We start from the raw sequence: 18091 nt of genomic DNA on the forward strand, positions 1-18091 counted from the left end.
TGACACTGAGTTTGTAGGGAACAGGATAAAGTTATTTCTGCGGGACAAACATGCAGTTATCCCATTGTAGATAGGACAGTACATGTGGTCAAAAGCTAATAGGCTTTAAGAAGAACATCGTCAGTGTATTTCTTCCTTCCCTTTCTTAAATTTGCATAAATAGATTATTTGAATGTAGAGCACTGGAATTTATTTAATCATCTCTGCATGATTAAAAAGAGCATAAAAATGCATCTTCAGGGTAGAAAATGTTGAACTGTTTTTCAACAGTGTGTGTTTAGGGGCTACACACTTGGATCTGATTTCATCAATTTTAGATTTTCCTTCTTCTGGCTCATAACCAGTTCTCATGTAAATGAAGGCTTTTTGGTTTATTTTTTTCTTTCTTTCCTTCAATGTTTCATCAGTAAAACTTTCCATAATATTGTATTTTAAAATACTTTAATTTGTGGTCAGGATTTCTAATAACTTAGGTCTTTTCCTGGGAACAATGTCTGCTTAACATTCCTTCTTCTCAATACCGTGTCCTTATTCTCCCGTGCATATGCAAACAACCCTTCTTCCCCGCTCCTTATTCCTGTTCTTTGCAAGAGTTGTTCTTCTAACAGAGTAGTGCAAGTGTTGTTTGATTTTAATCATGCTGAAACTCAGCTCTTTTTCATTCTTGGTAAACCTGAGAAATAAACTGGGATTCACTCTATGCTTTGGCAAACAATAGATACTTGAATGAGGTGCCTCATGACTTACTGTTTATAAGGCTTTAAACATACGATCTGCTCTCAAATTGTGCCACAAGTGTGGTCATACTGTTCTTCTCCAGGCATTTGTTAGACTCCTGTGCTGAGACCACAGGACTTGAGTGCAGTAAACTTGCAGGGATTTCGGTATGCACTGACACGCTTTCCTCCTTTTGCTCTGGCATTTTTTCTCTGCTGCTGCTTCACGGTAGTAGGAGTCTAAATCCCAACTGTTTTGGAAACATCCTGAATGTTTGGATTTCTGTCTTGTTTGAGGGCAAGTAACTGACTCACAGATTCCTAACATTGCTCCATAGATATACGGTCCAAGGGCTATAGTTCAACTCTTCCAAAAATGATAGAAGAAATACAAGAAACAACAGTTTTGAGGAAATCCCAAAACAATATGAAGCTTTATTTAATGTCAGGGAAAATATGCTGTTTCAACAAGAACAAAAATTCTTCCTTTGCCTCTGTCTTCTCATCTGCCTGAAACAGTCTGAGGGATGATGAAAGTTATTCAGGATCTCTGTCATCATTATTGTCTTCTAAACCATGAAGTCTGTCCAACTTAGTACATTTTATTCTGACTAGGCTTTTGCTATTTACCTTGCCTTCTTTCAATCATCTTTTGTTTTCTGAGCTTTGCAAAGATGAAGCTACTCTCTTTGTTTCTGTGGACTTAGTGCATAACTCCTTCCTAAGTGACTCCTCCTCCTTTTTCTTTTTTTCCCTTTTTATATTTTTCTTCCTGTTTAAGGAAGGGCAACTCCCAAACCCTATTCCTGAGAAGGGTGAAAGTAGTCACTCTTTCTAACTCTAGTCAATGTCCTTAACATTCAACTTTCCAGTCAAAGCAGTGGAGAAATTTCAGCCTTTTTCATTATTTGTAGGTTTGTATATAACAGAAATAAAGCTTCTCTATGTATATGTTAATTTTCATAGTGATAATAGAGTATAATCTGTTATTCCTCCTTGATACATATAATAGTCCTCTACATGTTCTGTTGGCTTCCACCTAATTTGCATATGTCTACATGGTCTGTGGTTGAAAAAAAATAACAGAAAAGCTTTGAAAGTCTTTCTCAGTATCCTTTCAGCTTGCCATTAATTTCTTATCTCTTTTCTGGTCAGGGGTGCAAGAACAATTTACATATCACTCTAGCTGAATTCCTACTGGTAAGAAGACTTATTGCCACAAATCAGAAGAAATTTGTATGTAAAATTCAAATCACTAAGGTGACTTTTTGCACATATTTTTTCCCCCTCCTGATCACAGGTGGTTTTACAGTTTAATCACCAAACAACTTGTGTAAAGGTCTGTTGCTGCCACTTCTGTTTGATGGTGTGCTTCTTTCTCCCTAGAAGTAGTGGCAATCTTTGTAGATACAACTTAAAATAAAAAGTATAGGATAAATACTTTGGTTATCTAGTGATAGAATGTATTATAATTGGTGTAGATTATTGGTTATGGTCACTCAGTTTAAACTAGCTGTCAAACTTTGATTTGAGAGGAGTTTTCTCTGGAATGTACAGATAAGAACTGACATGATCAGACTTTGAGGACTTGATAAGAAAATACCAGAATCTAGCACAGGCTGAAGCAGCCTTGCTGGTTGTTAGAGACTAAAACCAGAAAAGAAGCAAATAGCTGTAGGAAATCCAAAGGATGTGTAAGTCTGAATAAAACAGAATGAGCACAGTTGTTTGAGTGTTTTTCAAGAGGCATTAAGCAGGACAAAAAGCACATTTTAAAAGGTTTATCAGAAGGTTTTAGCCAACTGTGCATCTCCCAAAGAGGGATCAAATACTAGAGTGTACAGACAGCACTTTGAAGATGAGTATTTTAATGTGCTTGTTCAGTATGCATTTTGTTGTTGTCCTCTTGACTAAACTTTGCCTTACTGAAATCAGTAGTTCAGGTCCATAAACAACTGTCCCTACAGTCTAAAAGGTAGATGGATAAACCATGGTATTTTGCATGCTTTTCTTCACCTAAGCTCTGTGTTGTACAGAGGGAAAAACCTTATGTGCCTAATAATACCCTTGATTTAACTGTGTCTTATTCTTTTAATGTGTCCAGCTCTGGGCCCCTCAGTTTCGGAAAGATGTTGAGTTGCCGGAACGCGTCCGGAGCAGGGCAACAAAGCTGGGGGGAGGCCTCAAGCACAAGCCCTATGAGGAGAGGCTGAGGGACCTGGGGTTGCTTAGCCTGGAGAAGAGGAGGCTCAGAGGAGACCTTATTGCTATCTACAACTGCTTGAAAGGAGGTTGTAGCCAGGTAGGGGTTCGTCTCTTCTCCCAGGCAACCAGCACCAGAACAAGAGGACACAGTCTCAAGCTGTGCCGGGGGAGGTTTAGGCTGGATGTTAGGAAGAAATTCTTCACTGAAAGAGTAATTGACCATTGGCACGTACTGCCCAGGGAGGTGGTGGAGTCACCATCACTCAAAGTGTTTAAGAAGAGACTGGATGAGGCACTTGGTGCCATGGTTAGTTGATTAGATGGTGTTGGGTGATAGGGTGGACTCGATGATCTCAAAGGTCTTTTCCAAACTGGTTAATTCTATTCTATTATTTTATTTATTTTTTTTAATGATAATGACTTCCTGTCAAAAGTGCAACTGTATAGTATTCCAAGAGGACTAAGATTTCAAAAGAAGGGATTGTTAACTTTGTGGCTGGTTTTGCCAAGAAAAACAGTGGGTTATATTTCCCTCTATGCATTAGTTATTTTCTCTGGCTTTTTTCTCAGTAAGAAATTAGGATTCATGCTTGTGAATTAGGCAAACAAGGACTTGGGGTTTAGGGACTATCTTTGTTTTCATTTTTCTAATTTTGATTGGTTATCTTTCCTCACAAACCTGTCTGAAAACATTAAAGGATATGCTGTACTTTCTTTATGGGTCCTACGCTTATCATTCCGGGCATTTGAGCACATGCTTGTGTTTGAATCCCATTCAGGATGGAAAAAGGGGGCTTTGGATGTCAAGCTGTTCTCATTCTTGTAAAAACCCAGATTTTTTTTTAATATATGTGGGATAGGAGTTAAAAAGTGGAGTGGCTTTCAATCTGCCCTGTTTGATTCTATTATGAAAATAGATAAACTCTTTCCACTCGATTCCAACCCTTCTGGAGGGAGAAAATTGGTGAAAAAATTACAGTCCAGATCAGAGGAAAAGATGAAAAGGGGAGTGTCAAAAGGAGCAGGCAGAGAAAGTTATTTTGGAGTCTCATGTTGATACTGGTATGTCTTTGCAACAAGTCATAAACCTGTGATTTAGGCAGTTCCAGAGGAATGACAGAAATGCAGTGTGCTTTAAGGGTGAGATGGCAAAAATTCACTGGAGATGCATCCTTTTAGACATTGGCTAAGAATGAGGCACCAGTCCTATGCCCAACTTCTGTGTGAAGCTAGGAAAGAGTAGGAGTAGGATAAATGATTCTATTAATCCCAGCTTTTGTCTTGCAGTGCTTCTTTGAGGCAAACAGTTATATACATATGGTGATACTGACAATATTATAAATGTCTTAAGATGGTGCTTTTATTGGAACTTCACTTTTGAAACCACTTTCTTAAAGGGAGGAGAATAATGAAGGCATGAGTATAGGAAATGAAAATGTAAGAGTTTCTGCAAACATGTTGTGTAATATGTCCAGAAAGACTTGGCTATTTAAAGTCTGTGTGTTGGTTTGGATCATTTTATTGATTATCTGGCAATGACTACTAGTAAACAGATTGGCACTTTGTTTCTTGGATTCTGCCTGTTTCTCATATAGAGAGTATTAGCTGGCTCCTTTGAGACAGAGAAAAAATGTTAGGTTTATAAATAAAATGACTCATCATAGCTTAATTAGTAGGGTTTTTGCAAGTACTTTGAGTACGACGCTCTAAAGTCTCAAATCTTCCCATGTAACATGGACTAGTTTATAGGATTATCTGTGTCATCTCAAAGCAAGCATTATTTACATTGTTGTCAATGTAAGTGTTTCCATTAAGATGACTGGGCTTTAGCACGTGTCTTATCTTGTTCTGCAGGCTCTTACTTTATTCTGCAATTCCATATTCTTTTAACTTAACTTTTCTGATTCATGTGGAGCACTTCTTGCTGTAGATGTCTGGTAGCAAAACTCCTGCCTTTCAGAAGAATCATCTAGAAAAGTTGCTGCATAATAATTTTTAAAGTACCTTAAAGTTTTGTTATATTTTTGCTTAAATATTCTGGCCTAGCTGCTCAGTTGACTGGCAGAGTAAATAGTGACTAATACCATCCTCAGCAAGTTTTCTGATGACACCAAGCGGTATGGTGTAGCAGACACACTGGAGGGAAGGGATGCCATCCAGAGGGACCTTGACAGGCTGTAGAGGTGGGCCCATGACAACCTCATGAGGTTCAACAAGACCAAGTGCAAGGTCTTGCGTTTGGGTCAGGGCAATCCCAGGCACCAATATAGGCTGGGCAGTGACTTGCTTGAGAGCAGCCCTGAAGAAAAGGACCTGGGGGTGCTGGTGGATGAAAGCCAATCACATCCTGGGCTGCATCAAGAGAAACATAACCAGCAGGTCGAGGGAGATGATTCTCCCCCTCTACTCCTCTCTGGTGAGACCCCACCTGGAGTACTCCATCCAGTTCTGGAGCCCCTATTATGGAAGGATCTGGAGCATGTCCAGAGAAGGGTCATGAGGAAGAGTAGAGGGCTGGAGCATCTCTCCTATGAGGACAGATTGAGAGAGTTGGGGCTATTCAGTTTGGATAAGAGAAGGCTCTGAGGAGACCCGATTGTGACCTTCCAGTATCTTAAGGGGGCCTACAAGAAAGCTGGGGAGGGACTTTTTAGGGTGTCAGGTAGTGATAGGACTAAGGGGAATGGAGCAAAACTAGAAATGGGTAGATGTGAGGAAGAAGTTTTTCACCATGAGGGTGGTGAGACTGGCACAGGTTGCCCAGGGAGGTGGTGGAAGCCTCATCCCTGGAGGTTTTTAAGGCCAGGCTGGATGTAGTTCTGGGCAACCTGATCTAGTGTGAGGGGTCCCTGCCTATGGCAGGGGGGTTGGAACTAGATGGTCCTTGGGGTCCCTTTCCAACCTTAACAGTTCTATGATTCTATGATCCTGTTGAGCCAGTATATGTCTTAGTTCAAGTATTCTGGGCTCTAATTGGGATTTAGTGCTCAGCAGAATGAGTGAGTCTTACATGTTGGGAAATGTATTGCATATTTTCCCTTTATTAGCCGTTATCAAAAGGAAGTTAATTTAGTATTGTCATTTGTTCCATTCTCTTCAAGCAGCCCTAATATTGTCTCCTCCAAACTTACTCTCTAATAATTTTATGCACATTCTGATGTGATTATTTTTACATTTCCCATCCTCTCTCTCATATCTACTTGAATTGTGAAAGCTTTTTTTAGACAGAGTTTAGTTTGCTTATATTTAATAACTTTACAGCACCTGGCATTAGCAGAAGTCAGGATCTGTGGATGTAATTGTCATTCTTACAAATAAATAATATGAACTGGCTAAGTGCATGTCTGTTTCAGAGATAAGATCTCTGAATCACATGCATACCTCTGCAGGTACCTGAATATAGCTTTGGGTTTCTTTTCCCTCTTCATGACCCATTTGTAGCTGCATTCTCTCATGGGATACAAGCAACTTCTGTGGACTTCAATGGGAATTATTCATTCTCTGCAAGTGGAGAGCAGAGCCCATGACTGGACTGAAGCCAGCGTTCTTTTAAAGTTCACACGCCTTGTATTGGCTCTCTAATTTAGTCTCTTTCTAACCAAACTGGGGGGAGAATGAAAAATAGTAGCAGCTGTTTTAGTAAAAAATTCTAAGGGTTAACAACATGATGTAAACTATTTCATCTCTTCTTTCTACTTGCCCATTTTGATCAGAAGTGAGTAAGTAGAGCCTTATATGCAGCGAACTTGAAGAATGTTAATGGGATGTCTGCATCGTGTTGTACTCCAAGTACTTATGCCAGAGTAGGAAAACCTTTATGCTGTAATTCTCCAAGGCAAGAAAGAAGCATTCTGAAGAGTTACTTTAAATTTAAAGTCACATTCTAATGTTAGACAGCCTGTTGGATCTCTGAGTTAAAAATTGCTTCAGCTTTAGTTACTAGAGCCAGATGTAACATTGACCTTAAATGGTAAAAGCTCCCAAGAGTGAAAGAGAGGCTGGCCTGAGGGGAAAAAAAAAAAGAGGAATAACTGAAGTTTTAGGTAAGTAATCTCTATAACCGAGAATAAGCTCTTTTTCAGCCGTGAAACAGAACGGAACCATATTTCCTCCTTAAAGGTACAGTATCTTGTTATTATGATACTGAGTAGCTGGTTCTTTCCACCTCTTCCCTCCCACCCCTTCAGATTCTACCTCTTCTTCAGATTTTAGCTGCTTTAAAAGTGAGTGCAGTTGTCAAAACCTAGTTCTTCCTATGTGCTGTTTGGGAATATACAAGAATGAAAAGGAAAAGCTGTTTTAATTATACTGAGACTTGATTAATGAAGGTACGTAGTCAGTAATTCAAGGCAACCTCATTCACAGATGCTGTTCTCTGTATTATGCTTACCATTACAGAATCTTTATTAGCAGTAATACATGTTATAGGGAAGCATACATTTCACTGATTTTTTTTTTATTTTATGTTATTTTTAAATTGTGTTACTTCCCTTCCCACATGGTTGCTTTTAACCGTGCCGGGTTATTCAATTTGATGGATTACCTACTTGTGTCTGGAACCTGTCTTTTAAAAAGGCATTTCCTGAGCCATTTCTATATACAGTATGTGTTTAGTTTTAATCCTATTATCTGTAAAGTAATACCATGAACTTGTGCCTAATTGGAATGATTTACAGAAAAAAAAAAACACACCAAAAAAACAACCAGCCAACAGCCCACTTCCAAATGCTAAAGCATGTGTGCTTTAGAATGAAAAATCACAATACTTAAGTCTCCTGATATTTCAGTCTTCAGTTTTATCTGCACTGTTTTGCAGCTACTCTGCAATGCAGTCTATTTTATTTTATGGCAAATTTAACAACTGTTTTTTTTTTCTCCTCTTTTCTTACTAATGTGTATGTTAAGCTCTTGTTTAGAAACTGCTCTCTGGGGGAAAAAAAAAAAACTAATAACAAAAACAGCATGAAAGAATGAGGTCAGTAAAAAGAAATTGAAGACTTAGGTTTCTGTTACTAGCTGGTGTTGCTTTGGTGATTTTTCACATCGTATATAGTGTGGTTTCATCTGATGAAAAAAATCTCAGCAACCAGCAGTAAATTGCCATCTTTGCAAAGTGATTAGACATAGTTTTTAGTTCATGGTCTGCAAAGATTGGATGAATTTAGAGTTCTGAGCATAGACAGTGTTCCTGAAAGTGATAACAGTTTCTGCATTTATATTTGATATAGTAGGTGTTGTGTATACTTCAAGGGAAGTTCACTTCATCCACCTTGAAGAGAATGTGATAAATGAATCTTACTTGTTAAACCATTTCAGATCCGGTAGCAAAACTTGTAATTAATTTTCCTTTTGTTTTTCTCTGGACTGTCATTAGTGAACCTTTGTGCTTTAAATCAACAGTCATACCAAACTTGGAACTTAATAATCTAATGATACAACCCATAGAAATCTAGGTCTATCAGAACTAACAGTGGGCATTAAGAAACAGCCCAGTATATTAAATACTGAATACTGTTCTCACTTTTGAACACTCTTGTATTTTCTAGCTTCCAAATGTTCTCATGATTTGCTGGGTTTTAATGTGTCCCTTTACTTGCGACATTTTGTGCATCCCTTCAACTTGTGCAAGGTTGTGCAACTTTAGATGGTATTGAAGTTTTAATAAGTTATTTTTAACTTGTGCATGGACTGGAATAACTAATCTGTGTCTAACTCCTCCATATCTGAACTAAGTATATATTTATAATGTATCTTGTAGTATTTCAGCAACTATTTATTTATTTCTGCAACATCTTGTGTACTTGTACATAGTGAAAATAGTGCATTAACATCAGCACTATGATGCACTTAGGATTATCGATGTATTTAACTTCTGTACATCCCTCTGGATTAAACTAAATTGCCTGCGGGCATGAAATTTGTACACCTCCCTACCTCCTATCTTTTTATATGTTTGATTTATTTTTAGTAACTATAGTCCTGTTTATCTGGGACCAAAGCAGTGCAAGTTAAGAATTTTCTGTAAGCCAGGTTCATAGTTTCAATTTTATCAGCATCTTCCATCCTTCTTGGTACAAGTCTGATTTCTGATGGTTTATAATGGTACAAAGGTGCCAGATCACTTTTTGAAATGCTGGATAAAGTATAGAGAGTTGGTACTGAGAAGACACAGATGTGAAAGATTCCTATTTCAAGGAACATATGTGTATGTTCCTTACATGTCATGGAATTCTCTTGCCTCATCTATCTGCTGTTCTTAGACAAGTGTGTAAGTCAAACATCAAATACTTTGTGAGTGGAAGGGAAAAGAAAATCCTTGCTGCTTCAAGGTTTGTGGGCTGTTTAAAGATCTGGGAGATTTGTGGACACAGAGAGATTTCTTTTCTGTCCTGACTTGCAGTCTTCCTGTAAACTAAGCAGAAGAATTTCCTTCCTTTGAAAAGTGGGTCAAAGAGATGTTTTGGATCTCATTATCACTGACAAAGAAAATCGGAGTGGATGTTGGATCTTTGTAAGCTTATAAACTAGTGACTCAAGACATGAATTATTGATTATGTACACATGTAGTTGTTGTATGTCATAGAGAATGAAGACTGGGGGTAGTGGTAGCACTTTGAAATAATAACTCAGTTTCCCTCCCTGGAAAGCAGGTTGCAAGAATTCTGAAAAGTAGAGAGGGATTTGATACTTACAGTGAGTAGACTTGTACGCTCAGGTTTTGTTGAAGACTTGGGCTCTGACAGAATCTTTGGATTTAATCCTGTTCAATCAGTAGATATAATAGGGTTTTTAAATTATTATTTTTTGTTTTTATTTAATTTTGTTTATTTCAATGTGTCTGTCATTAATTCATAATCTGACAAATAATTTGAGAAGTTCAGTTTCAGTTAGGAATTACCAGATATATTAAGTATCTGAGAGACTGAAGCAACAAAATGATCACCCCTCCAACCCTGCTAACAGCTGAAATCAAGTATACCTTACCATCTGCTAAACTTGCTCCTGCCCTTAAAATGTATAAACCTCAAAGTCTTTACATATCACAAATCAGCAGAGACCTGTAATATTTTAGATATGATCACCTGGGGGTTTGGACAATAAGCACTGTACAAGTTTATCATTATTATTATTCTAATATAGATTGCTTGGAGAGGGGAGGATGAAAGGGACAGGAAGGGAAATGTGCAAACTTGGCAGCTAATGTGCATCAAGTAGGCATGTAAACTTGAAAGTTCCTTTCCTCAACTAATGCTGAAGCATATACATATGATGTGTTGAGACACGATAGTTCAGAAACGCTATGCTGTCCTGTAATTGATGTGCAGATACACTTACCTTGGTGGTCGCCAAACAGAACCGCTATTGCACACTATAAAATGGGTCCATTGGGCTAGTTAATGCAATTTCTGAAAAGGGCAAAGGCCTTGAAAAGTTCATCTAACAAACAAGGCAGGGAAGGGAGAAGCATTTTGTGTAGGAGTTGCACTCTTTTTTCTTACCAATTGTAATGTTTTATGTTCTGGAAATGGATGTATGGTATAAATTCTGTGCTGCTGGGTCAACTACAGCTATTTATTTGGGCTAGGGGCTTGCCTTCAGAGTGAAATTATTGCTGTTTATATAGTTCTGCAGAATGTTTTGTAATGCTGAAGTTAAACATGGGGAATTTGTCCTTGAGTCTCTTGAAATCATCAGCAAAGTTTCCACTGACTTCTGTTATGTCACTTCAGGCCTTTAGCAGTTAGCACAAAGATAAAGGCTGTGTTAGCAGGAGGTAAGCATCTGAAATCTAGGACAATCTGTGTAGGAGCGATGAGTCTACTTTTGCCCTTCTTATTTTGGACTTAGAGAAATGCACTAGCAAATGGTAGAATCAGTGAAATCTGTAGAACTGTTGTAGGGGGGTGGGGGGGGTGGGAGCAGCAGGAATCCAGTACTTCATTTTCAATTGTTTCCTTGGTTTTACTGAAATGTCTCTGAAGAGGCATTTTTAGAAGGGGGTGTATGTGTGCAAGTAGTAGAATATTATAATAGGAGATGTTAATTGACATATCATGTTTTAAAACTTGTGTCCTGAATTGCAGAACAGAAAAACTAATAAAAAATGAAGTGTCCAACCATGATCTGAAAGAGAGCTTGTGGAGGAATGAAATAATTGATCAGTTATAAACATGCACACATGCTTCGTAATTGCAGCCCCTGAATTTCTCGTACTTTTCTTTTTAAATAATGAACTAATGTGACTGACCTCTGGGCTTGTGAAACTAGCATGATATAATTAGGAGCCTAGTTGCAGTGAAGGATGGAGTTTGCCCCAGGAGGAGGTGCTAAGTCAAGCTGATGTTCTGCACATCATCTGAGACTGGAAAAATCTTGGAAGTAAATATAAATATTGTGCTGAGTTCCCCATGCAAGTATAATTGTGCCTATCATCTTGAGGGCTGTTGCATTTAGTAACCATATCATTCCAGTTCTTTGGTAGGTACCATTATCAGCATTGCTCTAAAAGCTGGATTTAGTAAGTGCAGTAGTCAGTGCAACAGGCTGTAGAAAAGCCAAGCAGCTCTATCAGAATTCCTGAGTAAAACCTGAAACCCGTGTTTGCTCAATGCATTAAGTGAAAATATCTGTGAAGCACAGGGAGAAAGAATGTGTATGATATATTCTAAAACCTCAAAGTGTCAAAATCAGGTTTTCTCTGTGTGTTGAGCTTTTGGGACCTGTTTTGAAATCTCTCCTTCATAAAGCACAGCATTAAAATATCCCTTCCATAGTTTATATAGTGTGCTAATGGAATAGCCTCACTGGAATATTAACAACCTTGTAACCTTATAAGAAGCTCTTGACATTTCCTGTTGGATTCATTTTTTTTAAACTCTTTGACATTTCCTGTTTAAAAGATTTTTATTTTTTCTTTATTGTTAAAATGGCAAACATCAATCATCCCACACTATACAAAGCTGACATATAACCATAACAGAAAGGTGAATAATACCTAAAGATCCCTCAGGAAATCTGTCCTACTTCTGTTTGGTATTTTCATGACTAGGAATGGGTTCAGAAGTTGCATTAGACTCCAAGTGGTGTTTTGCACTGATCACTTGTAGAAATTCCACAGAATTTAAAGGACCCAGGGAAAAATACTATACTGGAGAGAATTAGTCTTTCTTATTATGAAAAGGATTAATTGTACTTCCTTAAATCACGTATCAGGTCAAACTCTCACTCTTTGTAAATCACTATTGCTGTGTTTGAAAGGCATGGAGCTTTGCCCATGTGCATGAACTAAAGGTCTGTCTCAGTGGATTTTGATCCCTCCTGAGAATCTGTCTGCACTTAATATAAAGAGGTTCCCTTTTTCTGTTCCTGGAAAGTGTTTCCATTGAGAGGACAACCTTGTAAATTTACTGTTCATCTTTTCATAAAATGGGCACAAATCACAAAATCACAGAAAGGCAGGGTTTGGAAAGGACTTCTGGAGATTATCTAGTCCAACCCCCTCTGCTAGAGCAGGTTCACCTAGAGCAGATTGCAGAGGACAAAATTCAGGCAGGTTTTGAAGGACTTCAGAGACAGAGACTTCACTGCCTCTCTGGGCAGCCCATTCCAGTGCTCCACCACCCTCAAATCAAAAGAATTTATCCTGATGTTTAGATGGAACCTCTTATGTTCAAGTTTGTACCCATTACCTCTTGTCCTCTCACTGGACACCACTGAAAAGAGACTGGTGCCATCCTCCTGAGATCCACTCTTTAAGTATTCATAAGCATTGAAAAGTTCACCTCTCAGTCTTCTCTCCAAGCTAAAAAGTCCCAAATCCCTCAGCCTTTCTTCATAAGAGAAATCTTTTCATCTAATCATGTTCTCAGGTAGTAGTTAGTGATAGGCTTTATCAGAACAAAATCCTTTGCATTCACAATATGCCTTAAACTTATCTGTCTGCTTATGCAGTTCAGAGCTGTGAAGCTGGGAGATTTTTTTCTTCCTTTTGAAGGTAGGTACTGTACAGTCATCTTGTATAGTTATCTTTTGAGCATCTGCTTAGAAAATACAACAACATGCTGTTTTAAAATCCAAGAAAGTGCTATAAAAAGTCTGTTGCTATGTTTAAATGCCTGCACTTGGTTGCTATAGCAATAAAAATATCCAAAATGATGTACGAGTTGCCATAGTGCATTACCAGCCCTTTCTGGGGCAGGGAGATTGTGGGACTGAATATGACAAAGATGCTCAGAATGTTAGGGGCCCATGTTGCCACATAGTTCCAGGTGTCCTGTGCTGTTATCTGTGAACAACGTGGCCTAAATCCCAAAGTGACTGTGCCTAAAGGAACAGTTGGATCCCTATTTCATTCAGTTATTTCTTTGTTAATCATGGACAGGTTTGAATACTTGGAGTAATTTCCCACTTCTCCACAGGAGAAGTTGTTGAAAATATTGACCTTTCTCTGAATTCCTTCAGTCCCATAATAACAAGTGTGAAAATTGATATACAGAGTGCATTGGGCTGTGTATATTTCCTCTCTAACATTACAGTAGTCAGTCTGAAATGCCCTTTCTCCTGAGGCAGCAATGGGAACCTTGCTGTAAAAAAGAAAATAAATTAAATAGCAGCTAGAGGAATCCTTAACATCTCTCTGGGGCTCAAAACCTCCAACAATCAGTTGCTTCTTGAAGAGAGCAGGAAATTCACCTTCCTTCATAAAACATAGCAAATAGAATAGAACTAACTAGGTTGGAAAAGACTTTTGAGATCATCAAGTCCAACCTATCACCCAACACCATCTAATCAACTAAACCATGGCACCAAGTGCCTCATCCAGTCTCTTCTTAAACACCTCCAGTGATGGTGACTCCACCACCTCCCTGGGCAGCCCATTCTAATGGCCTCTTTTACTCTTTCTGTGAAGAATTTCTTCCTAACATCCAGCCTAAACCTCCCCTGGCACAGCTTGAGACTGTGTCCTCTTGTTCTGGTACTGGTTGCCTGGGAGAAGAGACCAACCCCTTCCTGGCTACAACCTCCCTTCAGGTAGTTGTAGATAGCAATAAGGTTTCCTCTGAGCCTCCTCTTCTCCAGGCTAAGCAACCCCAGCTCCCTCAGCCTCTCCTCATAGGGCTTGTGCTCCAAACCCCTCACCAGCTTTGTTGTTCTTCTCTGGACACATTCCAGCAAGTCAACATCTTTCGTAAACTGAGGGGCCCAGAACTGGACATAGGACTCATGGTGCGGCCTAACCTGTGCTGAGTACAGGGGCACAATGACTTCCCTGCTCCTGCTGGCCACATACAGGCCAGGATGCCATTGGCCTTTTTGGCCATGAAGGAAGACGTGTTCTATTGGCAACTATAAATTCCATTATGTAATTGTTAGACTTTTCTGTGTCTTGTTCTCTCTTCTACTGAGGAAAACGTTACCAAAAAAAAAGGACTTGTAAAAAATGCAACCTGTTCTGTTCTCTTTATTCCCAATTGCTAATAGTGTATAATGCTCTTATTTAAGGGTCATTATGCTGGTAAATATACAGGTGACATGATTCTTAGAGGCACTGTGGTACTTTCATTTAAGGGCATCTAGATCCCCTAATAGTTGTGAGTATATTTGGATATTTGGGCTTTTCTTCCCCCCCCCCCGAAGTCTGAATAAACTACTGTGATGTACATGGCTTATAGTTTAAATAAGAGTTGTAATGTTACATAGATAGTAGCAGCCCTCTCATTTCCACTATGAAGTAGCTGGTATTTGTAACCTCGTTACAGTGTTGTTCAGCATTGAATTGTGAGCATCTTTGGGATTTAATTCTAAGATTTCAGTTTTGGTTTTAGCTGTTGATAAATTTGATGTTTTGTAGCTTTATAGCTGCACAAAATTCCATGTTCCTGGAACTGTGTCTCTCAACCTCTGTGTGAGTACTTTAACTTTACTTCTCAACTCTTCCTGCATAGGGTACTGGACAATCACCTTACAAATGGGCTTATTCTTAAACAAAAATGTCAACAGTACTGATGGTAGTTTTGGTTTGGTTTTGGATTTTTGGCAGATATCATAGGGGAGTCCAAATGTTTGATTTAGAAATCTTATATTGATGGTTATTTATTGAATTTTTCTTAGAATTCCAGTGATTATGTCAAGCTTTGGGAGATGTTCCCATGGTTGCACACAGTGTGCCTGTAAAATCAGCACATTTATGCTTCATTTCCATTGTCACTCTTACTGTTGATAATATGTGGTTATATGAATAACCTAATTGGGGATGGGGAGAAAACAACAGGAAGAGGAGATATGAGAAGCTTATAAACTGTAGCTTTTATCTATCATGAAACTGTCAAATATTTGAAATACAGAAACCCAATTTACTTCAGAACTGTGTTCTCTACATGTCTTATCCTCGGCACAATTGTTCTATATTTCAAAGTTATTCTGTATAGTCTCTCTCTCAGATGCTGTATCTCTGAATTTGCATTGCCATGGAAATGAGGAGTGCCTGATAGCTGCTATTCCCTGAGTCAACTTTGGTGGAAATTGATCACCCACTTAAATAGTGGGCACAGAGGAAAGAGGGAGAGTTGAATAGACGATGAGGCTATATAAGGGTGGGTTTTTTCAAGGAAAAAAATAATTGGTTATAATTGGATATTGGTTAGAAACATATTTTTCATTATGTATTGATACTAGCCTTCTTTAAGTGTTAGCTATGCATTTATTCTTTCCAAAATCTATTTTTGCTCTTGTTTTCCTTGGAATAAAAGTTATGCTGTTATTCTGGTTGTCAGCCAACTCTCCTTCCCCCCTTCATTCCCTTCTGGTAGCCTTTGAACTTTTCCAACTTGTTGGATTTGGCAAGAGAGGATCTCACAAGTATTACATTCTTATGAGTGAAAATGAGTGGTGTGGTAAGGGAGGAGAGACCCAGCTTAGGGCTGGTAAGGGGGAAAGGCTCCCCTGTGAGCTGAAATTATCACTGATTCTGCTTGATCTGCCAGCTGGCAACCTGGCATGTGTGAAGCTTAAAACTAGGAACAGAAAATGCTGTCATGTGTCCCTCCAGATTGTCAGGAGACCAAGAGACAAGTGAGCTTGTTATGAGGAAGATAAAATACAAAATCATTCAAATAAAATACCCAAAGAACAGGTTTTGTTCACTCAGCTGCTTATAAACAACTTCTTTCTCAATGTAGAGAAACATAGGTTACAAAACCTATGAGGTCTGCGCCTCAATATCTTAACTTCATTTTGGAAAAGTTTAGCAAATATGTGTGAAACATCATGAAAGCTACATGCTGATAACTCTTCTGTGATTTCACACACAATTCTAATAGTTGGTGGCAGTCCATGTGCTTGTCTTCTTTCCAAAGCAGTGTTAGATTGTAAAACAGATCCTTATCCATTTTGCAAATATTTCCATCAAGGCTGTAATGCCTGAAGAAAAAGACTTAAGGTTTCTGCAGTTAATGGAAACAGGCTATAGACTGTACTCAGTCTGCTCTTCATGCAGGTCAGTCAGGCTCATGGGAATGTTGTTAGGTGACAGGTTTTTCCCATGGCAAGTAAATGTCAGCCATCCAGGTGGAGGCAGCTATTCCAATTAGACCTTCCTTATACAACAGATGTTTTGAAGCTCAGCCAGGGAGAATAAAGTAATATCCAGAGACAGCAGCTCTTCATCTGCTTTCTGGTCATATGAGGAAGGCAGCTGAGGGTCAAAATTTCCCTAAGAATTTTCTTATGTCTAAAGTTGTTTCTCCACTAATGATGTCAATTTGTTTGTGCATGTGAGGTCAGTATGCAAGCTCTAAGGTTGCCAAAAACCCAGGTGTTCCACATCATAGGCACTGCCCACTTCCACCTGTGGTTTTAGGTGCCCTTTTCATCACCTGTAGTAGACTTACCTTTTGCTTTAAAAGGGGAAAAAAAAATAGGATTTTTTTCTCTGAAGATTGTTTGAAGTATGCAAATACTGGGGTTATGGATGCTCACAGCCACAGAAAGATGGTGATCCTGTTAAAAAACTCCCATTCTGGCTTATTTCAGCTCACTTAAGAAATTTCTAGAGGCCTTCCTGTTGAAGGTAAATTCAGTAAAAAATGGCAGAGCAAGATTTCATTTGTTCTTAAGCAAACTGACCACACACTTTATTTTTGTGAGTCACCGATTAGTTTTACTGTGATTATTTGAAATAAAGTAACCTGTGGTAACATCCTGTTTTCTTGCTTTGCTTGATCATGCATTTGTAAAGAGCTGTTTGTTTTGCTTTTACAAACAAACAAAAAAAAATCCTTTCTATCTAGATAACATTACATTTGTTTCTTTTAATGTTTTAAACAGGAAGCTCCTGCCTACAGCATTCCAACCCATCAGCCTGCCGAATTCAATATCCGTTCACCTGTGCTACAGGGCGCTATGCTGACCAGGACAGTTCCACACCTTAAATTCCTCTGAGAGGTAATACTGTGCTTTCTGGTTGCATTTTGAATTTTACTTCTGTTACTTGAAACAGTTGGGCTGATTTCTCATTTGCGGGTCTCATCCAGTGGAGTCACCATCCCTGGAAGTGTTTAAAAGAAGACTGAATAAGGCACTTAGTGCCGTGGTTTAGTTGATTACATGGTGGTGGGTGATAGGTTGGACTTGATGATCTCGAAGGTCTTTTCCAACCTGGTTAATTCTGTGATTCTGTAATAGAAGTCTAGTGCATATAAGAGTTACATAGGTCAGCTCCTTGCTATTCTGACATACATTTTTAAATTTACTTCAGTCTCTTGTTTGGTTGATTAACATATATCTTGACCATCTGTTAGTATCTAAAGAAGTGCTTTTCATAAACCCCAATTTTCATGGAATTGTTCATAAAAAGAAGTATACAAATCATAGATTAAAGGATACATAACACTAAGAAAACGTTTATGTGACTGGTTTCCGTGTTCATACACCACTTCTGTCAAGGCAAACAGTGACACCTTACTGTCTGTGGAAATGTTAATTTTTCACAGTTGAGATCAGAAACTGCAGTTAATAAACTAAAAGATAAAAATCGTTGGATTGCCTAACTAAGATCCCAAGGCTATACTTTTATCTGTAGCTATCAAAGATACTTCTTGCTGTGTTCAGCGCTCCACCTAGATGGATGTTTGTGGATGGAAGTTATGTCATAGAGCGCAGTATGTTACTCT

The 18091-nt window shown here is 38.6% G+C and overlaps 1 protein-coding gene across 13 annotated transcripts in view; it reads left to right on the forward strand.

Annotated features, from left to right (window-relative positions):
* IRAG1 (inositol 1,4,5-triphosphate receptor associated 1) overlaps positions 1 to 18091 on the forward strand; it is a 77768-nt gene that overhangs the window by 15593 nt on the left and 44084 nt on the right. For 2 of the 13 annotated variants that reach the window (XM_068147983.1, XM_068147993.1), the window contains exons 1-2: positions 6878 to 6964; positions 17247 to 17363. Coding sequence is in view for 1 of the 13 variants with exons in the window: in XM_068147982.1 (XP_068004083.1) it covers positions 6889 to 6964 (76 nt within the window). In the remaining 12 variants the exon portion in view is untranslated. The other 11 variants (XM_068147984.1, XM_068147985.1, XM_068147986.1 and 8 more) reach the window with 9 other exon arrangements.

This window comes from Melanerpes formicivorus, unplaced genomic scaffold, assembly GCF_026170545.1.
Source record: "Melanerpes formicivorus ecotype bairdi unplaced genomic scaffold, bMelFor1.0.p_v2 SCAF_16, whole genome shotgun sequence".
Taxonomy (NCBI): Eukaryota; Metazoa; Chordata; class Aves; order Piciformes; family Picidae; genus Melanerpes; species Melanerpes formicivorus.